The sequence below is a fragment of the Poecile atricapillus genome, chromosome 3 (assembly GCF_030490865.1).
Source record: "Poecile atricapillus isolate bPoeAtr1 chromosome 3, bPoeAtr1.hap1, whole genome shotgun sequence".
Classification (NCBI taxonomy): Eukaryota; Metazoa; Chordata; class Aves; order Passeriformes; family Paridae; genus Poecile; species Poecile atricapillus.
The window spans coordinates 23,929,451-23,956,317 of record NC_081251.1 but is presented as its reverse complement, the minus strand read 5'-3'; the positions used below and the strand labels follow the sequence as shown (position 1 = coordinate 23,956,317).

The following is a 26,867-nucleotide window of genomic DNA, read 5'->3' as shown; positions in this document are numbered from 1 at the left end:
CTCGCGGCAGCGCGGTGCAAGGCCTGCTGGGGAGCGTAGTCCGCGGCAGTACACCACGGGAAGGGCAGCACAGCAAAGGCTGCCGGGAACTGTAGTCTCCGTGAGGGGGAATCCTGGCAGACGCGATCCCGGGGCGGGAGCCGAGGTAAAGTGGCGATGTCCCGGAACCGCGGTTTCCGCTGTGACTGCGGTCAGAGCGGGACCCTGGCACAGGCGAATTGCCGACGGGATAACGGGAGAGCGCTCAGTGCAGCGGCTGTGTGGAGATAACAGCGGTGCCGAGGCCATTGAATCGCATGGCCCTGCTCATTTGCCCATCCAGTTCAGTGAGCGCAGTTATCACCTGCTGTCAGCACACGCCTCGTCAGGTTTTCTAAAGTTGGATCAAGCCTATTTTTTTAAAGCGTATCACAGTCTTTTTGTTTCAGAAGAAAACCACGTGTATGGATCCGTGAACCTTTGTGCGTGTCTACTGCCCTGAGCGTTTTCAGGAAGAGGATGAGGAGGCGTGTGTCTTCTCCGGAGGGGTAGGTGAGCGCTCAGGCGCTGGCAGCGGGAGCAGGATATGGGAATGCAAGGGCTGTGGGAGCCGGCATCGGCAGCGGGTTTCAGGTCCAGCTAACTAAAGCTGCTCTGTGGAGGGGAGAGAGGCAAGGGGGCTGCCCGACAGGCCGGGCGCCGATCGCTGGCCGGGCAGCCGGAGGTGGTGGGGAGCAGGGCGGACTGGGTGCTGCTGGCGGGCTGTGTGAGCAGTTGAGATGACACAGCGTGACCACCTGAGGTTTTCAATGGAGTGCTCAATGGCTACAACTGGTTATTATCAGTGCAGCTTCTCGTTCGCAGTTGGAGTAAAAGCTGCTTTTCTCCTACCTGGGTGTGCCTCTTCGTAGATATTAAACGTTCCATATTAGTAAAAAATCCTTTACTGTGAGGGCGGTGAGCACTGGCACAGGTTACCCAGAGAAGCTGTGGATCTGCCCATCCTCGACAGTGTTCAAGGCCAGTTTGGGTGGGGGTCTGAGCAATCTGGTGTAGTGAAAGGTGTCCCTGCCCATGGCAGAGGGGTTGAAACTAGATGATTTTTAAATCCAAATAATTCTATGATTCTTTTGTGAATGAAGAAGCCTTGCGTGTAACAACAGAAAAACAGCGTCCTGTGGCTGTCGCTGGGCTGAGAGCTAATATGTGATTATGCATGTGGGATGTAATATGGATGGCTTAAAGCAGAAATCTCATGTAAGTGTACACTGCTCCTCCTAGTTTCACTGAGAATCATTGAATCAATCACTGAGGGAATTTGAGTCTTTATTATATATTCATGCAAATATAAAGATTAGCCTCGGAGTAGATGGAGTGGGGGGAGGCACCCAGAGCTTTGTTTTTCCCCTTATCTGTTTTAGCAAATGAATGTCTTGCCCTACACTGTACTCCTGCATTACAGCACCAGCTCATCCTGTCTTTCCAAACCCTGGGAATTAACTCTATGCTTTACTTTTAAAACCTAAGGGATGAAGTATAAAAAGAAGCTGACACTTCCTGAATTGCTATTACAATCCTGATAATCAGTTGTTTTAGCACAACTTTTTGTTCCTTGTTTTCTTTTTTCTGCCCTTCCCGTAACATCTTAGGTTGACCCTGTCAGAGCCAGGGTGAATTGCTGGCACTTGGGTGAGGAAGGCAAATGCCCCTCTATCAGCACTTTAAATATTAATATTCTTCCCATTTGTTCACAGTTTGGTATTTCTGTGTTCTAGTTTTATTGTTTAAACTCCTCTCTGAGATGGAGAGAGGCCCATCATCATTGTGGGGTTTGTGTTTGTTCGGCTGCGTTTTGTTTTCACAGAGTCACAGACCCGTTAGGGGTTGGTAAGGACTTCTGGAAGTCATCTAGACCGACTCCCCTGCCAAGGCAGGGTCACCTAGAGCTGGTTACACAGAAGCACCTCCAGGGTGGGTTTTCAATGTCTCCGGAGAGGGAGACCTCACGACCTCCCTGGGCAGCCTGTCACAGTGCTCTGCTACCCTTAATGTAAAGAAATTCTTCCACACAGTTAATGGAACCTCATGTGTTTAAGTTTATGGCTATTGCTCCTCATCTTGTCACTGGGTGCCACTGAAAAGAGTCTGGCACCATCTTCTTGGCACCCACCTTTGAGATATTTCTACGCATTAACGAAATCCATCCCCAGTCTTCTCCAGACTGAACAGGCACAGCTCCCTCAGTCTCTCATAAGAGAAGTGGTCCAGAGATGGTTTGGTTTGGTTTTGTCTCGCTAAAACCCAGCTCAGCGCCCCCTCTGCGAGGGGCCCGGAGCGGCTTCCCCGGCCGCAGTCGTGGGGCGCTGTCCCCCCGCGGGGAGCCCCGGCGGGCCGGGCCGGGCCGGGGGCACGGGGGGCTGGGCCGGGCGGGGGCCGGGGCCGCGCCATGAGCCGAGGCAGGCCCGCGCGGGGCCGCTCTGGGCGGCAGCTGCTCCGCGGGGCGGCGGGGCCGCGGAGCCGCCATTCCGGGCCTGTCCGCGGGGCGGGCCGGAGCGGGGAGACACGTCCGCAGTGAGTCCCCCCGGCTATGGGCAGGGGCACGCAGGGACCCATAGAGCGAGGAACCCGCGTTCCCATACAGCGAGGAACGGGAGCGGGGACACTCGGGTGTACAGGGGCCGAGGCTGGGGATCGGGCGCCGCCGCAGCGCGGAGGCCGGGCAGGAGCCGGGACCTGTCCTGAGCGGCCGACCCGCCATCGCACATCTGTCCGTGCGTTGGTGTGCAGCTCATGGGGCACCCCCGGAGCCCTGGCTAACAAACGCGGCAGGGACCGAGCCCGTGGGCACCCACGGCTTTGAACCTCGCCTTCCTCACTGCTTCCTGCTCGTAATACCTTCAAGTAATTGCCACAACACAGGACAAGTTTTAAAAGGCACATGCTGTTTGTTTACTTTCTGCGTTTCTCAGCTGTGGCAGAGTCAGCCAGTTTCGCTTTCAGTTCTTCGTGCTTCGGTACTTCAGACAGGACGTATTTAAAGGGTTCATAAGCGAAATAGTAGGTTTGAGTTGAATTTAGTAAATACTCTTGAGACATTGAATTAGGGTTGCTGTTAAAGGCGTTTTACTATTTGATTTTTGTGGGGAAAAAAGTGTATAGGTGAGGTAGAGTCTGAACACGGTGTTACAACATCGTGAAAAAAAGGGGTTTACATTTTACTCTTTAGTATCAACACACTTTTTACTTAATGATATTTTTGCAGTTTATATTTACATCCTCTAACGATGTGAATTTGTATAGATTGTACTTTTAGATTAGATGATACATGTAGTTCTGCAGACTGCTTGTCGGAGACTGATGTTCTACATTGATTTCAGTGGGACTTGGCCGAAACAGTCTGAAGGCCGAGTAAAACAGATTTTTAAAACAACCTCACTATTAAGTTCAACAAGAAACGGTGCTGATTGAGTTAACCAGAGAAGGCTTGATTTAGATTTTGTCAGCGGGTTTTGATAAAGGTGGATTTGTGCTTCCGTGGGAGCTGGGTTAACTTCTGTGCATCGTGACATGTTTTTTAACGTTTCTGACTGGTTTGGGGTTTTTGTTACTGTTATTTTTGGTTTCGTTGGATTGTTAGGTTTTTTTGAGGTCTGTGTGTGTGTGTATGTGTTGTTTTGGGGGTTTTATTGTTTTGGGTTTTTTTGGGGGGGTTGTGGTTTTTGGGGGGTTGGTTGGTTTGGGTTTGGGGGTTTTTTGTTTGTTTTTAGGAGTTTTGTTTGATTTGGATGGGGGTTGGGTTTTTGTGTTTTGTTATTTTGTTTGGTTTTGGATTTGGTGGGGGGTGTTGTTTTTGGGGGTTGTTGTTTGCAGGTTTTTGATTGTTTGTTTGTTTTCTCTACTCACTTTTATTCCTCAAAAGTATTTCAATTAGTCTGTTTTGGTCACATTTGACACCAGAGCTAGAATTACAAAGATAATTTCATACAAGTTTTGTGAAAATTGGTGGCTCTGGAAAGCAAAGGGACTTAAATTTGTATCCTCAGTAAGGAATAAGCAGTTAGGTTCACCACTTCATCTGTTCAAGAGTCATGAGACAATCAATCTATCCAGACATTTGTGATTATTGCTAGTAGTGTTAAACTTCTTTAGTTTCGCTGTGGTTATCAAATTAGGCAAGGGTGCTGCTCCACTCTTCACTCATAGTTCCCTGAAAGGGATATGTAAATGGTAATTCAAGGACAGCATAGGAGTGTGTGAATTGTAAGACATGACAGCTATTAGGATCACAGTTTCAGAACATTGTCGTCAGGGCAGTATGTGCAGTAAAGTCCACTAGTCCCATATGTGTTGATTTGAAATTACTGTATAAAATTGTTTGGATATTAATAAATTCTAGATTTTAAGACTAGAAGAACATTTAAGATGTCATTGTTTGAAATGTTGTTGCCAAGAATCTGAATAAAGGCTTTTGAGTTGCTGTCCAGTCACTGACCAGTTGGAGTAAGCAGGTTAAAGCTTTTTAACCTGGATGCAGACCACTGAGCATAGCTTTATGCTATTCAGGTGTACAACCTGAAAACCAGCAAAAAAGGAACTGGTATTCCAAACTGCTGTTGTGACAGACAGGCTTTGTGTTCCTTTGTAATAAGTACAAAATGTAGGATTAGGTCTCTAATAAAAGGTGCGCAGTCCTGGTTCTCCGTAGTAGTGAGTGTGTGGAAGGAAACAGGTACTGCTACAGGGCAGTTCCTCCTGCCTGTCTGAGACACTACCCAGTGTCTGAGATAGATTTAGAGACATGCTGCACAATGGGTAAATTGTCAAAAGGTCTTTTAACTTCAGATTTCCTGGTCTTTACTCCTGTATCAGTATTAGTAGGGCTAGTAGGCTTAGAAGATGGAAAATAAAGGATGGTTACAACATCATTCATCTACAGGATTGTGGCTCTGTGTTGATGTCTGTTCAGAGTTCCAGTAACACAATCCAATTACTTCTAAAATTATAATACGGCTTTGTGAAATAATGAAGATGTAAGGTTGCTACAAAAAAAAAATCGTGAAAATGTAGTTAAAATACACGTCACAGAAGGCAAAAGTCAAAAGCCATGAATATTGTTGTCTTTTTAGGAGATGAAGAATAAGAGAATGCTGTGACTAAATTTTCATTGCGGGGGAATTCTGTTTTATTTCAAATGTATGGTTAGTTTACGTAGAATAGATTATATTTTTTCTAAACTGTAGTGGAGAAAATGCCAGCAACAATTACATTAAACTAGAAACAAGAAATTTTTTGTTTTGTTATCCAGCAGAGATTCTGTGGATGCCCCATCCCTGGAAGAATTCAAGGCCAGACTGGGTCAGGCTTTGAGCAACCTGGGTACTGGAAGGTGTCTCAGCCCACAGCACAGGAGTTGGAACTAGATTATTTTTAAGGTGCCTTCTAATCCAAACCATTCTATGATTTTTTTTGTTCATGCAGTGTCACAACAAACGATCAGATAGATAATCTCATGTAGCTACTATTCTAGAGACTGATTCATTTTTAGGGTTACTGTAGTAAAATACATTTGGTCTTACCTGACGTGTATGTAATATTCTTCCTCTGCACACTTTGTTTAAAGGAATACATATGGCTATGCTGTTTCACATAGGACCTTATGGAAATGCAGGATATTGGTTTAACTGATGGCAGTGTGACTTGTAAGGTGGTGACTTACATGACTAAAAATTTGGCTGGGATAGATCCCCCCTCCTATTGTATTGTAAAGCTTCATTTTTTTTCTGGTAGCAGACTGTTTTCTTCAGGCCAGAAAACTTTATCCTGTGACTTCGGCAATAGCGTCTCCCATCAGGGCTGTCTGCAAGCTTGATGTAAGGTACCTTTAGCTTTAGCATAGGAGTATCTTTGGGGATTACACCTAGTCACATCCAGATACAGGCTGGCCCTTTCTGCTGAGAGACCGAGACAAGTGTTTGTGTATGGCTGACAGGGACTGTTCTCTTGGAGGAGAATGGAATCTGCAAACAAGCAATCTCAGATGGGTACAGAAATCAAATGGATTATGTTCTGTGCTTTCAGACCAAAGGCTAAGTCTTGAAAACATGATTCCTGCAACTGTTCACACTGTCCTGAGTGCTCTATATTTATGCTGCCACAGAAAGAACTGGTTACACTCGGAGGAGAAAAAACACAGGAAACGTCAAGGACTGAAATGTGCTTGCAGCTAAAGTATCTTCATCATGAATAGGTACAAAACTATCAGACAGCTTGGTGATGGGACCTACGGCTCTGTTCTCCTAGGGAGAAGCATTGAATCTGGAGAGCTAATAGCCATTAAAAAGTAAGTGCTTTCATAGATTGCTTAATAATGCATAGTCCAGGTTTTTCCTTTCTAGGTCCACATCAACTTGGTCATGCTGGTTTGAGTACTACACATTCCATGCAGCTTTTTAATATGGAGTTGTGTTTCGGCAGTGTGAAAAAGTTCCTTTATCTCAGCAGGAGATAAAGAGGGTGAGACATATAGGCTTACTGTGTAACAGCACTCTGCTGCTATGTGCAGTCAAATGTGTGTTTTATATATTATTTAGAGTATTCTGCAATGCTGCTTTGAAATGTACAGCCCTTTTGCTGCTGCTTATGTGGAACATATATTTTGTAGTCTAATTTTTAATGGAATATTAATACTGCAGTGATAATCAACACAACTGATCTCATTGTCCATTATCTGTGTCTTTTATGCTATTATATGTTGGTCTTTTCAGCTTAAGATTTTCTTGAAATTCCTGGAGAAATTCAGTTGATTTTCTCTTTTCCTTCAGCAGTGACCTTAGATTGTAAATGGCTTATTTGTCCTAGCTATGGTAAGAGACAGCTGTAAAGTATTGCAGGCATCTTCCTGAAATACCGACCATGACCATGACAAGGGACAGACTTGTCAAAAGAGCTTTCAGTACAATGCTGTTTTGTATGAGCAGTCAATAGCTGGCTTTATCAACTTTCTAAATCCCTTGTGCTGAGGGTATTCTGCCTATATCAGACCTTGCTAGAAGCACCTTTAATTTTCAGTTTGTAATATGGGAAAAATTCAGAAAAATCAGAATGAGCCGAAAGTATTCTCTTAGCTTAGGTATTGATGCCAGTCCTTTGTTAAAAAAAAAAAGTGGCCCGGTAACTGAGTGCACAAGACTGTAACTGCAAAAACAGTGCTTAAAACAAAACAAAACCATCCAGACCCCTTCATGACATGAAGGGCTTGTGGTTCTTAAACTACTCTAATTTTAAGAGCTGATTTCAAGTCGGAAACTTGCTACAATAATAAGTAATACTGAATTATCGTTAAAGGCAAAGACTTGGATCTTAAGAGAGTGCCTAACTCCCTCTGAAATCCAGACTCTGCATGGTTGAGTATTTTTGTGAGTTTTAATCTGTGATCTTCTGTATGTGTGTATGTGTGAGCCTTCATCCTTTTGGTCCTAAAGCATAACCTCAGAGAACTGAGTGGTAATCAAAATGCGTATGAACACACAGGACCATACATTACAATCAAATACTGTGTTCAGAGTTACTGTCTAGCTTAGGAGAAAACTGCCACACAATTAGTTTCTGGTAGAACAGAGTTGCTCACAAGCTTGAAAGGGAAAGTAGAATTCAAAAAGCAGTTGCCATGATAGATGCACCTTGCAAGGGAAGGAGAAACATGGGGAGCAGTGGACAAAGGAAAATGTGGAAATACAGCAAGATACTAAAATTACAAAGAAAATACAGAGAAGAGAGGCAAGGAGAATATGAAAAAATTTGAACCCAGTGAAGTGACTGGATCTTCATTTGATTTGTTTCCAAACCTTCCTCTGAGTTGTTCATAACTGTCAAAACTACCCTTGTTCTTTTTACAGTGAGACCCACCACATTGTTACACCAGAAAGAAAAATAGCATGCCTGAGCTTGTTGAAGGCTCTGAATTATTTTCAGCAAGATACATATAAAGAAAGATGCAATCCTGTGTGATAGTAATTATTATTTGACTGTAATTCCATTTGAGTGTGTATTCTAATAAATCTACTTCACTATACCTTGTCTAGAGATGTAAAGTGTTTTGGCGAAGGAGCTAACATCTCACATTTTGATAGAAGAATTAAATTGTTAAGATGCAGTGAGACTTTTGGTTCTGAGAACAGCTTATGTTTTCAATGCTTTAGTCATTATTTTCTCCTCCCTTTTGTAGAATGAAGAGAAAGTTTTATTCCTGGGAGGAGTGCATGAACCTTCGAGAGGTTAAGGTACTTGTTTTGTTTAATGGTTGACTTCAAATTAGACTGTTACTGTCACATTTGGGGGTAACATCAAATTCTTTACAACTCTTCTGTCAAAACACTACTCCCAAAGTGAGCTGTAGCATATGACATTACAGTTCTGTTTCCTGACTCTGCATTGGAAAGGAGTGCTGGTAGTCTTTTAAAAATGCTTATTGAAATTCTGTATTCTTACAAAAATTATTTGGCTGTAGTGAGCTGATTCCTCCCTGCATTGAGGGCTGTGTGAGTGAGAGCTTTCCTGTCACAACACCTGGAGTTGATAGGTGTTGGTTTTTCAGAGCTTGAGAACATATGCCCTTTGCACAGCATTAACTTTTGTATGTGCAATTGTGTCTCTATAGTTGGCTTGGGGACAGACATTTAGCATTAAATTCTGATGCTGATGAAACACTGGGAGTAGGCTCTAGGGACATCCTTAATTTAGTCAGCACTGAAAACATGCAGACAACCTAGGTAATTTTTCTTACAGTACCATGTAAAAATGGACATCAAATACACTGAAAATTGAAAAAGAAAAGAGGAGGAAGACCCAAGTTTTCTGGTTTTGGCTAGGGTAGATTTAGTTTTCTCTGTAGGAACTTCTATGGGTCTGTGTTTTGGATTTCTGACCAAAACAGTCTTGACAACACAGGCCTGTTTTAGTTACTGTTGAGACGTGCTTTCACAACCTCAGGCCTTCTCTGTTTTTCATGCTTCCTTGTCAGTGAGTAGGCTGAAGGTGGGCAAAAGGCTGGGAGGGGACACAGCCAGGACAGCTGACCAGAGGGACATCCCATGTGGCATTGTGCTGAGCAACAAAAGCTCAGGGAAAGAGGAGGAAGTGGGAGACGTTCAGGGTGAAGGCATATGATTCCCAAGTAACCATTATATGTGATGGAGCCCTGCTGTACTGGAGGTGGCTGAGCACCTGCCTGCCCATGGGAAGCAGTGAATGAATTCCTTACTTTGCTTTGCTTGCATGCTTGACTTTACTGTATCTCAGCCTATGAGTTGTCTCACTTTCTGCCCTTCTGATTATTTTCCCCATCCCACTTGGGCCCACTTGTGGGCTCAGCTGCCCACAAAGGTTAATCCACAATACTAAGGAAGACTTTCCAGGGTTGTTTTTAGTCTTGACTCTAACCTGACTGTTGCCAGTGCAGGTGCAGGAAGAGTGTGAATCCTGCCATTAGGAAGTTTCTTACAGAGAAATGCAATTGTTTTGGTGCTTACAGTGATAGCAGATAGCTGGCTTCTGAATGACCAGCACATTAAATTGCAGCATAGACTGTATATGTATATGGTAATACTTGGAGATCCGGTCTTTGTTCTCAGAGCTGTCTGATTATTTAAGACACCAAAGAGTTTTTGAAGTTAATCCTTCTGCAACAGTGAAATAAGTTGGTTTGGGTTTTTTTTCTTCACTATATTATGACCTTTGTAAAATCTTGTTTGTATTTTCTGTTTCTAGTCTTTGAAGAAATTAAACCATGCCAACGTGGTAAAGCTGAAAGAAGTTATCAGGGAAAATGATCATCTGTATTTTGTGTTTGAATACATGAAGGAAAATCTTTATCAGTTAATGAAAGAGAGGTATGTAACAGCATCACCCATTCCTGATATGTATTAATTACTTGTGTAATATGCTTTTAACACCTCTGATACTGTTCAAAAGGCTTTGGATCATTTGTTTAGGCTTGGATCACTATCATTAAAGCAGCAGGCTGCAGTAGGAGCTGTGACTGTCACCTTTGAGCATATCCCAACCAGTCTAGTGTGAGTTTCCAGTGTCTTGTCCCAGATTAGTGTGGTAGGGGAGTAGGGTGTTCTTTTAAGATGTAGTAACTGTGGGCTTTTAATGGTAAATTTTGTGCCAAGGGACAAATAAGGATTTCCTGTGTAGCTAGGAAAAAAATTAGGCAAATATGAAAAGCTAACTAGAAGTTTTATTTGTCATTACTACCTTTTATTTTTGGTTCATTGGATAGCATAAGCTAATGCATGAATTTAACCATTAATATTTATTTCTTCCCTTTTATTCCACAGAAACAAACTGTTCCCTGAGTCTACAGTTAGGAATATTATGTATCAGATCCTGCAAGGGCTTGCATTTATTCATAAACATGGTAAGTTACGTTTTAGCTATAAACATCCTGAATTAGAGACAGATAGTGTTTTGTAAGTTTTTTGATTAATACACAAGCAATTACTTCACTAACTTTAGTAGGAGGAATGATCAAAAGAATGGCTCTGTATGAGAGATTCAGGTTTCTGAAAACACCTGTGTTTTATAGTTGCCTAATCTTTCTTTCTGGAGGTTTGCTCAGTTCCTTTTCTGCAGATTTCCACTTTCTCAGTCTGGCAGCTGGCCACTCTCAAGCTTGTTGGATGTTAATGAACACATTTCTTGGTAGATTTAAAGGTCCTCTGAGACTGAGAATAAAGAAGAAATTATTCTTTTCTCAAGGTACATGCCAGATACTTGAATAAAACACACATTCTTTATAAGATACATTTAAAGTAATGAAGTTTGAGTGACAAGCAGCTTTCGTTAGATGGGCTTCCAACTAATATTTGCAACAGTGATAAAAGCTAAAGCTGATGTACCAGCCAGTAGTAACAAGACACACTTTACTGATAAAAAACATCTCAAAACAGACACCTTGTTTTGACAAAAGCTTCCTCACCGTTTTTTGCTGACCTGTGCAATTCTGTCTGCTAGATACGCTGTAGGGTGTGTTGCTGGGCAGCTCTCTGGGTTATCAGAAGAGAACTGACATCGGTGGCCAAAGTCCTGGAAGTGAAAGGCATATAAGGACCACCATTACAGTTCACTTGAAGAACATGTTTAATTGTGTTTTGCAACATATTTTCCAGCTAATTATTTTATTCACACTTCTAATGGGGCTTGGATACTCATCTGAAACCTAACTATGAATTCCAGTCTGTTTCAGTGACATAGATAATATGTAAAAACAGAAAAATATTATGATTGATTTGGAAAAATCTAAGCCAGCTTTTTTCAATAAATTGTAAAATGGATCACAGCCTTTCAAAACAGCTTTTATTGCTATTTAACTTACTATAGCTGTGAAGACTGAACAGTTCTATGTCAAAACTGTCTTTTTCACTGACCTGCTACCACACTAGACTTGTATTTCTGCCAAGATGTTGCAAATGTAGTTAAGAGCACCTGGAAATGTTTGGCAAGTCCAACAGGATGGTTGTGATGATTTGTGGCTCACAGTGTAAGAATGAGTGTCCCAAGATTCTCTCGGAAGTGTTTTGGAAAAAAGTCACATGAATATTTTTTCCTTCTCTGTATTTCTCTGTTCTGCTCCTGTGTGGCATAGAAGTGCTTGTCAACTAAACTTCTTACATTCTTTGTCCATCCAAACTTTTAAGCATCTTTTTATATTTGAGTACACAACAGATTGCTCTTTTTACAAGTTTGTCGTGAAATAAATTGCCTCACAAGCATTCTCTTGGTGCATGTTTGTGCAGCAAAATACAGAAGTGATTGTACTAAATGCTAAGAACAGACTTGACTGCTTTACCTGGTGACTTTCACAAAGAAGTAGTAGTTCAAGCTGGCACCAGAATATCAATTCAACATCCCTAGGAAGGATGCAGTCTCCTGGTTAGTAGATACCTACAGCACTATGTCTTCAGTGCTGTTACGCATTAATCTAACAATAACAAAAAAGCTAATCTAGTTATACTGGACAACGTAGACACATCCTATGTCAATGCTTAGTCCATTTTCTGTGAGAGCATATTCAAAGCTGTGGAAAAAGTATATTGGTAATATTGGAGTCCCTGAGAAGAAGCTCAGAGAGCTCTAGTAAAGTATGACAGAAGGAGCTGTATCTAGGAATGCTGGTTCAGAAGCTTGCAAGAAACAAGCATAAGGACAAGATTTCCGGGCTAATGGTGGAGGCAAATTTCAGAGACGGTAGTCAAGGATACTCCAACCCTCCTCTCTCCTTTGTATTGAAAGAGCTCTTGCCAAACATTCATTCATGATCAGTTTTTGCTGAATGCAGGGAGCAGTAAAAAAATGCACTGAGATCCTCTTACATCGTGTTGAGTAGCTGAATGCTTGCAGATTATGTTCTCAGATTTAAAAAAAAGTTCAAAGTGCAAAAAAACCCCTCATTTTCATTTATATTCTGTTTAAAATAAAATTTTATGTAACTGATTGATAACTTACTTGGGACAGTTTCAAATTAGAATTAAACTAGCATTAAAATGGTGGAATTCTTTTTATGTTAGAGAAGTGTCACTTGAAAGAGCTGTCTTGAATAAATACTCTGAATTGTTGCAAGATAGCCAATTTGTGTATACTGTTCTTCACAATTTTAGATGAAAAACACTGTACTGATCAGCTCTGCTGATCTCATAAGACTTTGATGTCTGTGTGGTGCTATTCCAGTTTCAATGCTAAGAACTAAAGCAAAACAATCCAGTTGGAAAATAAAGGATACAGTTGCGAGTGACATTGCAATCCACATCAATATTTTGTTTGAATTTCAGGGTTCTTTCACAGGGACTTGAAACCTGAAAACCTGCTTTGCATGGGACCAGAACTTGTGAAAATTGCAGATTTTGGCTTAGCCCGAGAAATCCGATCTCGACCTCCTTACACTGATTATGTATCCACAAGATGGTAAGTGCTAGTACTCACCTACATAGTAGGAACTTGTAATCAACACTTGAAAGTAGTACTGTACTGAATCTGGGCTGATTGTTATACTACTTTTAATGCCTCTGGGTTATGAAACTTTTATTTAAGCTTGGTATAATTTGAAAAGCTTCAGTTAGTGCAAGACAGTTTACGAATAACAGCACAGGAGCAGAGAGGGAGTGTGGTAAGGCTGGTGGGAACACACTAGGATTGCTGTGTGTCAGGAAGGTGTAAGAGAGTTTATAGAAGCTTATGTGGTTTTAATAAAAAAAAAGAAAAAAGGTCCGTGTACTGGAGGCAAGAGGAGGTTTTTGAAGAAAGTTTGCTCTTAATAGCTAAGAATGAAGAGGTGAGTGATTTCATGTATGTTAGAATTGTGTTGATTGTTGGGATTTCCTTTTCTGTCTTTCTTCTACAGGTACAGGGCTCCTGAAGTACTTCTGAGATCCACCTGCTATAGTTCTCCAATAGATATTTGGGCTGTTGGTTGCATAATGGCAGAAGTTTACACGCTGAGGCCTCTCTTCCCAGGCGCCAGTGAAATTGATACGATATTCAAAATTTGCCAAGTCTTAGGGACACCAAAAAAGGTAACTGAAGTGATACTCCAGACTGCAGTAATCCTGGAGCTGTTCTACAATACACAACGGCACGGTAGCAGTAAGCATAAAAATAATAAATGTTCCTGATTACTGTTAATTTATGGTATTGATCTCAGATAAAATAAACTAAAATAAAACTTATTTTCTGTGCAGTAATTATGCTATAAAGGCTGACACATAGAGGAGGAGAAATAGACCCCTGCACAGCAAATGAAATCCTTAGACTGTGATTTCATTAGGTGGGAATTTAAATTTTCTCTTGTATATTGCATATAAACCTATGGTTTAAGAGGCTAAAAATTGAGATCCTGGCAAGATTCCTATTTCCTGACTCTGTGCTGTTGACTCTGTCAGATGTACAGCAAGACTCACCTCTCACCGGAGGTTTGAGGTGAAGATTTTTAGTGAAATTTTCAGTGTAAGACCAGAGTAAGCTGGACATGGTCTGTTACTGGTAGAATGCACTAATGTGCTTAGGCACTGATACTTTACAGCTGAACTTTATTTGTGTTTGGAAATCTTACTCTTCCAGAACGACTGGCCTGAAGGCTACCAGCTTTCAGCTTCCATGAATTTTCGCTGGCCTCAGTGTGTACCTAACAACCTAAAAACTCTCATACCTAATGCTAGCAGTGAAGCGGTGCAGCTCATGAGAGACATGCTGCAGTGGGACCCCAAAAAACGGCCAACAGCTAGTCAGGTTTGATTTCGGTTTTTTTCTCTGTTTGTGATTTTTTTCTTTTACTGCAAGGAACAGTCATTTAGCAGTGGCTCAGGGCTGCAATTCTTAGAAGGGAGAAGAGAATCCCAGGACAATTTGCCAGACAAAGGAGGGTAATTAAGAGAGAGTAATCAATCTTTTGCATGAAACATCAGCTGCTTGGGGTATGTGCTCAATGATCAAAGGTGTGACTTCAGCATGTAAATACACTTGAATTAAGTGTAATCCAGTCACTGAATAGCAGCAGAGTGAAGGTAGGATGAATGGCTGAAGGCTGTGATGCTGTTCTTTCATTGTGGTAGGCCAAAGAATGACTGGAATCTGGTTCAACCACCTCTCCCTAGGCAACCTGTGGCAGTGCTCAGTTACTCTCAGGGTAAAAAAGTATTTCTTGGTGTTCAGAAGGAGCTTCCTGTGTTTCAGTTTGTTCCTGTTGTCACTGGGCACCCCTGAAGAGAGACTTGCTCAATCTTCTTTGCATGTTCCCTTCTGGTTTTTTGCATACTTTCATAAGAACAAGAACCTTCTTCTCTCCAGGCTGAACAGTCCCAATTCTGTCTTTGTTCATACATGAGATCCAGTCTCTTAATCACCTTTGTGGCCCTTTGCTGGACTCTCTCCATTGTGTCCATCTCTCTCCTCTATTGGGGAGGCCAAAACTGGACACAGCAGTCCAGGCGTGGCCTCACCTGTACTGAACAGAGGGGAAGAACCACTGCTCTTGACCTGCTGGCAACAGTCCTGTTCAGGCAGCCCAGGAGTTAGTCTTATTTGCAGCAAGGGTGTATTTGGTAGCCCTTCCATGTTCAACTTGGTGTCTACCAGGTCCTTTCCTGCAAAGCTGCTTTCCAGGTAATTGACCCCAGCATGCACTGGTGCACGTGGTTATTCCTTCCCAGGACTTTTTATTTGTCCTTGTTAACTTGATGAGGTTCCTGTCAGCCCATTTCACCAGCCTGCCGAAGTCCCACAGGGTGGCAGCACAACTAGCTAGCGTGTCACCCCCTCCTTCTGCTTGTCACATCAGCAAACTCGAAGAGGGTGCACTCTGCACCACCAGCGACATCATTAATGAAGGTGTTGGAACAGTATTTGCCTCAATATTGACCTCTGGGGAGAACAGATACTTCCTGGCCTCCAACCAAGACTTTGTTCCACTGATTGTCACCCTTTGGGCCTGGCCTTTCAGCCAGCTGTTAGTCCACCTTGCTCTCTGTTCCTCCAGCCTAGTGTTGCCTGGATAAGGCTTGCTTTTGCAGGGCAGCCTCCGTTCAAGTGCATTGCAGATATGTTCTGTACATAAGCATTGCCCAAGTCATCAGTATTGCACACAGGTGGTGGTGGCTGCTGGTTTTGGGTAGTACTCAGCTAATACAATGAGCAGGGCACCTTTTGGAAAACAGATGTGTTTCTGGGTTCAAATCTGACACTTGACTTCAAGGGCCATAGCTTAACCTTTGTGATTTAATTAGACCTTCAGTACAAATTGCAATAAAAAGCTTGAAATGTAATTAAAATAGTTTAAAAATGAAATAAATTAAGAACTCTTAAAGGTAATGAAGAACAAAAAAAAACAGACTGTAATGGTGTTAAGAGCATTAACAAATGTTTTACAGTAAAGGAGAAATAGAGTGAGGAATCTGAACTTTTAGAAGCTTTTTGCAGTAAGAAGTCTTTGGGAAAGGGAGTATGTCTGAAACATCAAGATAGATTAATTGCCTTTACTGACAACTTCCTAATTACTTGTAAGGTGGGATAAAAGTACTTTTACTAACTAACTTTACTAACTTGTCAGAAAAGGTAGAGGTTAATTTCCATAAGAGCCGTATTTCTTTCACTTAATTCAAATTGTCTCAGAAATGGAGAATGGAAGAGATGGGATGTCTGTTGGGGTCATTGAGTTTTGCTGGCTGAATCTGTAATGATGAGGGGGAATGTGTTTGCACATGCACACATGAAGAGACAGCATGTAATGAAACATGTCTTTAGATGCCATATACCTGGTTAACTATCTTAATCTGCAGAACCTTTCCTTCTGTACTAGTCCACAGACGATATGATCTCTTGAAACTTCTCTGCTTTTGCAACATTTTTTTGAAGTGGATTGTGCTCACTAGAATCTAGTGTTGAAAGACAGGTCTTCTGCTGTTTCCTACCCTAGAAAAAAAAGGAAATTAAATTTGTACTGACACATAGGACTGGGGTAAATTAAAAATTTAGGTTTTCTAAGCCTAACATCTTTATTACTTCTTAGGCACTTCGATACTCATACTTCCAGGTTGGGCATGCCCTGGGCATTCAGGAACTGGGAAAACAAAAGGAACTGCATAATAAATCATCTCTGCATATTAAGCCTGTCCCTCCAGCACAGCCCCCTCCGAAACCTCATGCCCGAATTCCATCAAGGCCTTTTCAGCAAAGCCAGTCTTCTCAGCACGTGGTGTATGCATGCAAAACAGACAACTCTGGGGCTGAGCACAGTGACTACTTACAGGAGAACAAATCTAACCAGCTTCTTCTGCCTACAATTCACAATAAGGTTCCTCAGCAGGTAAAGGTCCATGTAGCATAAGATAAGCTTTCTGATATACTGCCTGATTTTTTCCTTGTGATTCTTTTTCTTGTTCTCTTTCAAGGTTATTGTACTTCACTAAAAGGATAGTGAGCGGAACTAAAAAATGGTTCCAGCGTTCCAACTTTCTGCTGGAAACTGGAAATTCCTCTACTGAAATACAAATCCAGTTGCTGTAAAACAAGCAAGTGAAGTTCTCATTTTAGAGCCATTTTATGCTTCCCTTTGTTGTAAAGCACCACTTACAGGATGACACTAATTTCATATGAGTAAAAAGGATGTACAGTGTTCAAAATATTAATGGGATTGATGCCATTATTAAGCTAAATAGTACTGAAATGAGGGAAAGGAGACTATTGCCTTCATCCATTTAAGGCATCCAATTTATTGACTGGGAATAATAGTCCCTTTGGTTTTCCATGCTGGAAATGGAATCCAACAGATTCTTCCTGCAGCATGAGAATGTACCCTTTCTGTCTACTAATGAGGATTCATAAAATAGATGATGAGAGCAGACAATGCAAATGCTGCTGCTACAGGGTCAGTCATAAGCAGGGTCTGTACTGACCACTGTCACACAAAGTCAAAATGCACTGCTGGGCCTGAATGATTGAAGAGACACAGATTTTTACCTGTGCTGTCTTGAAAGAGAAAAAAAAAAATTAAATGTCTAGACACAGGCTTGTGGAAACATAAGCGTTCATGCAGTTTTATACTCCCAACATGGGTCTAGAAGTAAAAATTTAGTATAAGGTAATGGTTTGGGAGGTGCATACTGAAGCATGAATAGAATTGGAATTGAGACCCTAGAAATTTCTTTTTCTCTGTCAGTTCAAGATGCTTTATTGCAAGACAAAATGTAGAAGATATATAATAATGTCAGCAGGCTACAGATTGTAACCTTAGCATGTTTAATGGAAGAAGATTGTGTTGTTACAGCTCTACGACCACTATTACTCTTGGAGATTGAGGGAAAAAAAAATTATTCTTTCTTCCTGTCACCTAGTTTGTGGTCTAAGCATGTAGGTTTGTTCTTTTCGATCTTTATAATAGAAAACATCTCCTGGGTCTGAGAATATAAATGGTGAACTTAAACCAAAACCTAGGCGAAGATGGGGACATCTTCCTAGGACAGTAAAGAGTTCTGAAGACTGGGATGACTTGGAAGACCTTGATTTCAGCTCTTCTATCATGAGAATGGACTTGAAAAATAAGAGGCAGAATGATGAAACTCTGTGTAGGTAAGGGGTTTGTTACGTGTATATGCTATTTGGTCTGTTTCTTTGGTCTTTTCCTCTGTCTTAGTAATGTTGCTCCTCATGCTTTCTTTGTATTTGGAAATGTATATATATACAATTTTGTGTTCTTTTTTTTCCCCCACTGAAAATTATAACTGTCTTAAGTCTCTCCGAGTTAATTTTTGAATATATACTTTCAATTTTACATGTGGACCATTTTGACATATTCCGTGCATATAAACTGTTTTGGATAAGCCCTAGCTGAAGTTTCCATGGATGGTACAGAGAAGAGAGAAACTTACTGATTTACAAAAACTTGAAAAGCAATATATAAGGGAACTAGAAGCACAAATCTGATTTTCAGGGGCACTTGTATGACTTCGGGTTGGTAATATTCCCTGTTGTCTGTGTGTTCATGGTGTAGCAAACACAATAAGAAAATTATTCCTAGAGGTGGGGTGGAGTTGAGAAAGTCAGCTGTGCATAAACGTATGCTATAAGAGTTGGACTACATGTACCAATTTTTGAGTTACAGATTTGAAAGCATTTTGGACCTGAAGCCTTTGGATGCTGTAGGCTCTGGCAGCAGTGCACGAACTTCCCATGCGACCTTTTTGCGGCAAGACACTCCCACATTGCGAGTTTCTGCAGCAAAGCAACACTACTTAAACCATTCTAGGTATCGACCTGGTCAGTAAAAAATGCTTTCCTTCCTGCAATTCCAACAGTATGAAATAGTCAGTGGTACATTAGCTCTTAGTCTTTGAACTTGTGGAGGGGGGCTACTGTTCAAAGAACATGAGGACAGAAAGAGCTTTCCTACTGTAGATGGCCATGACAAAAACTACATTGTAGTAGTCTAGCAACTGAGAAGTACTGCTTACAAACAAGGGGAAAGGACTGTTGGTACTTCTTCCTCCTGATGGATACTCTTTTACTTGGAAGTGCATTAGAAAATGTCTGTATATGTGCCAGACTATTCCCTGTCTCCCTAAAAAGTGTAAGACTGGTCTTCTAGAGTGGAAGAGAAAGTGCCATGTGTTTACCTTATGAGCATATAATACCATGAACTACAGGCAAACTAGTAGTGTGAATATGCTTTGCTGTAGTTTGGAGTTAAGTAAAATGCAGATCCATGTCTCTATAGAGAATTACATGCCTGTCTTCATGATAACCTCTGCTATACTGACACCAGTGCTGGGGCAGGATGAAGTACAGGAGGCAGACAGTATGTCTGCCCGTATTTAAAATTAGTTGAGTATAAATGTATTCTTTCTCATAATTTCTATTCATAAAGGTAGTGTTAGCTATTTATTCACTTGTAGTACCTATTTCTTCAAAATTAAGTAAACTAGAAGGTATTGTGACAGCAAACTCAGTCTTTTTTCTTGAAACAATTGACTTTCAAATTGTCTCACTTAGATAGAGTTTTGGTAGCTAAAACTTGTTTTACTAGAGATTGTAGAACACATTGATCCCAAGACTGCTTTAGCCATATCATAACTTGAGAGTGCATCCTTGAATGTTAGGTACCCTGCTTAAATACAAGTAATAGGTGTCATCTGAACTGTAGTGCAAACTTCATAATCGGAGGTTTCAGTAGAGACACCAGAGTACAGTACTATGAGCAATGGAATTACCATTATTGCCTCTCAGGTTATCTTGTCACTGTTAGGCTTTTATAAGAACAGCCTTCACGTACATAGCAAGGTTCACTTTCTGTGACATGAGAATATTTGTGGCCTTGATGTAAGGACTCTGTCCTGTGATATAAGCAGCCATTTATGATAGTGGAACTACTTACATTGTAATGTTTGCAGGATTAGGGCCTGTGGCTAGTTATAGCATTCCTGTATTATGAGAGGATGGAGAATGACTGAGAGAGTCACTAAGAGAGAGGTTTTGGTTAAGTTTAGTTGAACAAGACTTCTGCTCTAAGATTGTGCATCAGGTGGAATGAATGCAGGCCTGTGTGGCAACAGGGATTTTAGTGAAGTAATCTTTGCATTTTTGCAATATAGGAATAAGCACCAGGAACAACATAGTCTCCACTTCAAACAAAGAGCCTGTTCCATCTAATCACTGGCCCAGTCCTGGTTTGTCTGGGAAAACTTCTGGTTTGGGAGGAAGTACTACCAGCAGGATGAATTCAGGTAAGAAGGTGTGCTTAAGACTGGGAAATGATAAGTGATGTCTGTGCAATTCCCTACCAGTGTATTTTGGAGTCATCCATTTCTAAAATGTTGTCAGCTCCAAAGATACCTGCTAACCCAGTCTTTCCATTATGTTAAAATGAGCACTCTTCCCAGGGAGACTGCCTTAAACTGAAGCATAGTACTTTCTTCTGATGAATCATCACAAGTCTGAAGTACCCCGTGCATAGAAGGCTGGACAGCTTAGGTCTGTTCTATCTGAAATACTTCATCTTGCTTTCAGTTTCCCTCTTCAGTTTCTTTAAGTCATGTTTTCTGGTTTCCAAATTATTTTAGTCCACTTGGTGCATAAATGACTGTCATTACAGGAGAAATAATTACATTATTTCTGGTATAAATTGAACTAGCCATACACGCCACTATCATTACACAAATTAAACAAAGAAAATCTATTATGTCTTTCAATTGATGTTTAAAATAATGGAGTAATTTTAGTTTTAAAAATTCAGACAAAAAGCAAAACTATTCAACTTTTCTTCTTCAGTTTTTTTTGGCAGTTGGTATTTCAGGTATTTAATCACTGTTGTTTAAGTTGAAGTAATTAATTTGTAGATCAGATAGAATATGTTAATAACACATTGATGTTCTTAGATTGTATCTACATATTTCCTGTCTAAACTGTGGCTTCAGGTTTTCATGTAATACAGTTCTGTAGAGCCATACTTCTTTTGCATATGTCGTTTTGAAAGTGTTTTATTGCCAAAGTTTGTGTTGAATCTTGCCCAAAGAAACATTCTGGGCCTCTAGAAAATCAGGTTAAAAAAACCCAAAAAACAACAACTTAAAGTTTTGCATGTAATTTAATCAGAAAATTAATTCTTCTTTAAAGAATTAATGTTCTTTAAAGATTCAAGATGGGAGGACACTGTGAATAGCTAAACTACATGAGAACCTTTATATACGTAGCACGTCTCCCTCCTGGCTCTTTTACAAGTTTTTGCTTTTTTTGTAGCAGCATAGGATTTCATTAGATTTTTCTCTTTTTTATTTATTACCGTCATTTCCCACAACAGGCTTTGCCACTGCTCTACTACAGCATAGGCACATGTGTGATGGCTCTGCTTTGTGCAGGATACCTTGTTTAGTGTCCCTCTGTGCTGTAACTGTAGACTGTTTTGTTCCATTTCTATGGCTTATCCTGCGGATCAGTTAAATCTGTTGCTGCTCCTCTTAGGGACAAGTTTTATATCTGGCTTTTAAAATTTGAAATGTGAATCTGTACCACATTTTTAAATTGTGCTCTCACAGGTTTCACTAAGAGCTTTGTAACACCAAAGCTCCAGACTCACTATATAGAGACCAAGAGTCAGTATATTCTTAGTACATAGTTGCTGAAAGTCAAGCAAGATCATTTCAGCTGAAATGCTAAATTTTGGAACCTTTGGGAAACCTTGAAGAAGCTGAGCTGTCAGGGAGAATTGCCATTCTCCCTGACAGGTACTCTTTGTACCTGTTCTCCATTCATCTCTAATGCAGTCTGATGCTGACAGTCTCCTGAATACAGGTATATATATAGTAGCTGTGGATTTCAAATGTCTTCAATTAAGTTCTTGTTTTGATCAGTCCATGATCAGGCTTCGTCTTGAACATGATCCCTCAGGGCACATCTTTGTCACCTGTTGACAGTGTGGGAGATCCATTGTGTTCAGGTGTTCCTGCCATTTCTTTCAGGGCCCATAGGATCAAGTGGTCTAACAAGTGCTTATGTCCCTTCATTTCTGAAGAAGGAAGTAGGTTCTGCTGGGCAGAGGGTTCAGTTAGCACCAGTTGTGGATCCATCTTCTGGTAAGTCCAGTACTGAAGTTCTCTTGGTGCTTTGGTCAGTACTCTGGTAATGCTGTATGTATGCAGCACTGAACTACTTATCTTTGCTTTATTTTATTTGTCAGTATATGACTGACTGGAAATATTGTTTGTAACCTTGCAGAACTTCATATGGAGAAGGATTTGGTTTGTTTTTACTTTTGTTTATTAAATATGTGAGTTTATCTGCAGCTTATTTCAGTGGAACCTAGAGGTTGGTCTTAGAGCTGAAACAGAATTCACACTTGTCAGATCAGTGATATAAATACTCCTTGTCTGCTAAAGTTTTAGGGATTGGATCCACTATTGTTTCACATCAGCAAACTTTGTTAAAAACGGAGACTTATTTCCTGAAGAAGTAAGGGTCTGGACCTGCACGCAGTTGTTCAGTATGGACAGCTCTCACTAAACCCTTATATTACAGAATTTTTTTGTCCTTTAGATTTTGCATCTCTGACATCAGTCAGACCCCTACTTGGATGGCCATCATTCAGTTCACCCAGCAAAAGCTCGCCGAGGTTAATGCCTCTGCCACCGGCAGCGGAGCCGATCCACGGGCGCGTTGACTGGTCTGCGAAGTACGGCGCTCACCGGTGACCTGGGAAATACCCTCTGACCAGTGCCTGCTTCCCAGGAAATGGTGGCCAATGTGAGACCATTTCATAGTGGTTTATATACCTGTACATTTAAAGGGAGTAGATCTTCCATGAACGAGACGTTTTGAAGGGGTTTTTTTACTTATTTGCATTAATCTGAATGCAATCTTGTACCTTTTTGTATGAAAATGTTTTGTTATATACTTGGGTCCAGTTATTTTCATGCAAGTGATACATTTTGTATATAAGGCTTAGGGGATTTGGCATTTTTATACAGCAAATTTTTGTAAGGAACTTTTAAAGAAATTAATTTTTTTTATTAGATTCAACTTTTTTATACACGTGGATAAAAAAACCCATGGTGCAATATTGCAGTGAAAGGAGAAGTACTGAGGATGGGGCATTCATTAAACATTTTCTGAAGTATATGTACTAATTGAGGCTGTGTAATTTCAAGTGATGCCATGTCTCAGTGCCACACTTCTGTTGTCCTATGCTCATAGTTTTGTGCTGACATCAGAGGAGTGAGTGACTTAACAGTCTTAAACCCTCCTTTGCAGTCACTGAGAAACTGCTGAAAGATAGTGGGAGACACCTTTTTTTTTTTTTATTTATTTTTGCCTTTAAAAGGATTTTTGTTGGACTGCTATTCAAATTTACCAAATCTGAGGACTCTTGTTTGTTGAGGGGTAAATTCTCTTCTGTACATCTGTTTTCTGACACAGTGTTCCTTTTTCCTGCTCAAAAGTTGTTCTTTGGCATTGTTCACTATGTAATAGAATGTGGACCTACCTCTGTTAAATTAATGTAAATGGTCTAATGATTTCTAAGGAGAAAAAGCAGATTCTATTTCTTCTTTTTCTATTGTTGCGATTGTTAGTTCTGAAGACATATTAAAGACCATATTAACAATTAATAAATCAATAAAATTAATAAAACTGGTTTCAGAGTAACAAAATATTAATGATGTGCCAGCAATATAGTTTAAGGAAACAAGATCTATGCAGCCGACTTACTTTTCACAACTGTTTTAAATGCCTGCTGTTTTAAATCACTTAAGGGAAGAAAATCCAAAAAAACCAAGACAACCTGGAGGAAATTACTCAGTCTAACTTACTTATATTTATACTCAGTTCTTCTTCATTCAGTACATCTTCATTTACAATGTGAAGAATATGTCAGCTTCCATAAATCAGGCTCAGAGGCTCTACAGGAAAAAATGGGATCTTACATGGTCCTGTTAGAAAAAGTTGTAAAATTGTAGTAGATTTCACTGGAATTGATACAGTTCTTTGAAGAGCAGTTTAACTCTGTTTATGAGAGTATGATTTATATCAACTTCTAGAGAAAAGAAAGTAGCCCCATAATAATCTGGTTTAGTTCTGCTCTGGAAAGGAGTGCCAGAGTCCAGCCATCAGCAGAAGATGCTTTTAGATCACAGCCAGCATTTGTCTGTTCCTGCACCTCCTTGTACAGAAGAAAGGTAAAACTCTTCAGTGCTGTGGGAGAACACCTCCATAGCTGTGTTCTGGAGTGGTGCTGCCAAAGCTGAAGTGTGCTGAAAAAAATGGATCTCCCCGCAGAAGGGTGCAGAAATGCTCATCTTCCTGAGCTCATTGTGTGATCAGCTAAGGAAGATTGTTTATTTAAGAGATTTAAATCCAGCCTAAAGAGATCAAGCAGTTCTCAGCTTCCAGTTGTTTCACAGGAACTGAATGGCTGTGTGTCCGCAAGATCCTCTGCATGGGATCTGCCAGCACACACAAGGGGCAGATGCTGTGGTCTTGAGACTGAGAACCAATTCTGACCTTTTAGGTGCTTCCCATGGTGAACATGTGGGATTTTGAAGAAACTGTACCCTAGGGTAGGCTGCTGGCTCAGTGCTACAGGGGGAACCACGGGGAGCACTGGTCACTGTTTGCTTTTATGGGCTCAGGCCACAGTGAGACAGTACAAGACAAAGAGGGAACAAAGTGTGCATGTAAGACTTACACATGCCAAAGACATCTTCTGTGTCCTGCTGCTCTTTGTCTGGGCATAGCAAGTACTATCTCCAAACCATACCTAACTGCTTCCACAGCAGTGATGCCAATGCTTAGCAGTAAAGTAAAACAGCCATTTCTGAAGTGCACACTGGTGGGTGTCTGTGGGTAAGTGGAAAGGGAAATATGTATATTTGTGTTAGAACTGGAAAGATAGTTGTTTCTCTTGGTGGAAATAAATACCCATATTTATGTCTACATATAATTTAATTTATTTTATCACCAGGTAATTTGTCTCAAGAATGAACAATGATACCTATCCCAGTATCCCTAGACCTAAGTAGGCTATTTAAGTAGTCTGGTCTGTACACTTAGTTCCTACAAGTGGAAGGAGACAAATCATGAGAACAGGCAGCTGAGGCTTGGATTCATCATACCTAAGGATGAGCTCCTTTGTTGTGAGGTGACTCACCCCTGGGGAGTGAGAATCATATCAAAAGAAATCTGTCTCATTTGAGAACATACTAACATTCTGGAGATACCCGAGTCTCTCCACTAAGAAGGGGGACAACTCTGTGAGATTCAAGTAACACAGGATAAATCTGAACCTGGCCTGTAATCTCTGAACCTTTATCAGGGCATCAGTGATTCTTTTCACTATAGTATTCAGGCTTTAGTCAGTTCAGTGAAAAGATTAGATAAATAAATTGTATTTCTACTTTTCTTTTCTTTGTATCTCCTTCTTTCCTAAGTTTAAAGCCTTATATTTTGGGGAAAAAAGCTGATAATCTGGACATTCAGAATCACAGCTAGTTTTAACTTAGTGAGACAGAAAATCAGCTGTATGTTACGGCTGTAGCCTTTACTCAAGCAAATTCTTACTTACGATGGAAAAGTTCATTTTAAGCAGGACAGAGCTGAGTTTATGTATTTTACTGTGCTGTCTCTGTGCAATACAGGTATGGAAAATATGGAGGTCTTTATATATTGAAATCTGGAAAAGCAGCATATCTGAGAATTTTTGATATTTAACCTACTACTTTGTGCTTTAATATTTAGCAGCGTCTTTGTGGAAAATGTTTTTAGAATTGTACTGTTTACATTTTCTTGGGCTTAGGCATAACATGTAATAATAAAGGAGTCTGACAGTGGAGTCATTACCCTTGTAATCCAGATTTTCCAAAATGTAGTGTGTAAGTGCCATGATGTTAGCAAGGAAAAAAAAAAAAAGCCAGAAAACCCCCTCCCATGGTGTTCCTGTGTCTGATATGGCTGTTGATATGAGCAGGATGTTCTGTAATGTGAGGGGGAAAACATGTACTGAAAGAACATTTTAGAACTTAGTATGGAAGGAGGGGGTGGAGTTGTCAGAGATGGGGAGAAATAATGGTTCTTGTTTATTCAGTATTTTTGTTCAGAAACATTCTAAATGCTGTTTCATTCTTTCTGTGTCAAATGTCCTACCCAGAATAAAGTTATCCTTAAAGAAGTACTGTCTGACTGACTTGCTCTTTTATTCAGTTTTTAATGAAAACACTTTAGTTAGCCTTTTGTTTGACTGGGTTTTTTTTAGTTGGGTTATTCAGTTTATTCAGGTTTTTTTAATCAGCCACTTTGGAGGGGCACTGCATGTTCACTGGCCATATGGTTTGAGTATAAGCTTGTAATTTCTGCAATATACTGTGAGCTCCCTGTAAAACTGATTGCTTGGATGTCAGCTCCTCTGAAACTACCTGCAATACTGAATAATAATATGCGTAACACTTCAGAAAGACAGGCAGCTGAACTAGATTGTTGTGGGTCCCTTCCAAGGGAAAATATTCTATTTTGTTCTGTTCCTATTCTATTAAAAATTATTCTCAGTGTCTTGTGTCACCTCTTTAGCCTTCTCCCCTGTCTTTCAAGGCAATAGAAGCTGAAGACCACCCCTTTTATTAGCTGTTTAAGTGGACTGAAAATCACTTGCACAGGTGGACAGCTAGGTGAAAAACACATTTACACGTGCAAGGAATCCAGTTTTACCAGGGAGGTGGGGGGAGGAGAGTATCACATGAGGAGCTCACAGATTCGTAGGTGACCGGGAAATTGGGAAAGCGAGAAAGTGAAATAAAAAACATTTGCATACACACACCCTCACTGCATGTAAGGCATAAAACAATGGCAAACTGCCCCATGCAGCG

The 26,867-nt window shown here is 40.7% G+C and overlaps 1 protein-coding gene across 14 annotated transcripts; it reads left to right on the top strand.

Annotated features, from left to right (window-relative positions):
• Positions 1-7: 7 nt before the first annotated feature.
• CILK1 (ciliogenesis associated kinase 1) lies at positions 8-26,176 on the top strand. Of its 14 annotated transcripts, none has more exons than XM_058834624.1 (15): positions 8-145; positions 429-527; positions 6,137-6,319; positions 8,204-8,258; positions 9,745-9,866; positions 10,320-10,399; positions 12,810-12,942; positions 13,379-13,550; positions 14,095-14,262; positions 16,538-16,834; positions 17,909-18,096; positions 18,629-18,783; positions 20,115-20,246; positions 21,978-22,091; positions 22,552-26,176. In XM_058834624.1, the coding sequence occupies exons 3-15, from the start codon at positions 6,219-6,221 to the stop codon at positions 22,704-22,706; spliced, it is 1,872 nt and encodes a 623-aa protein (XP_058690607.1). In that variant the 5' UTR covers positions 8-145; positions 429-527; positions 6,137-6,218; the 3' UTR covers positions 22,707-26,176. The 14 variants fall into 14 exon arrangements, 13 of the variants coding, with proteins under 13 accessions (XP_058690607.1, XP_058690613.1, XP_058690600.1 ...); XM_058834630.1 differs by having other exon boundaries at positions 6,058-6,319; positions 16,562-16,834; XM_058834617.1 differs by having other exon boundaries at positions 6,058-6,319.
• Positions 26,177-26,867: the final 691 nt, after the last annotated feature.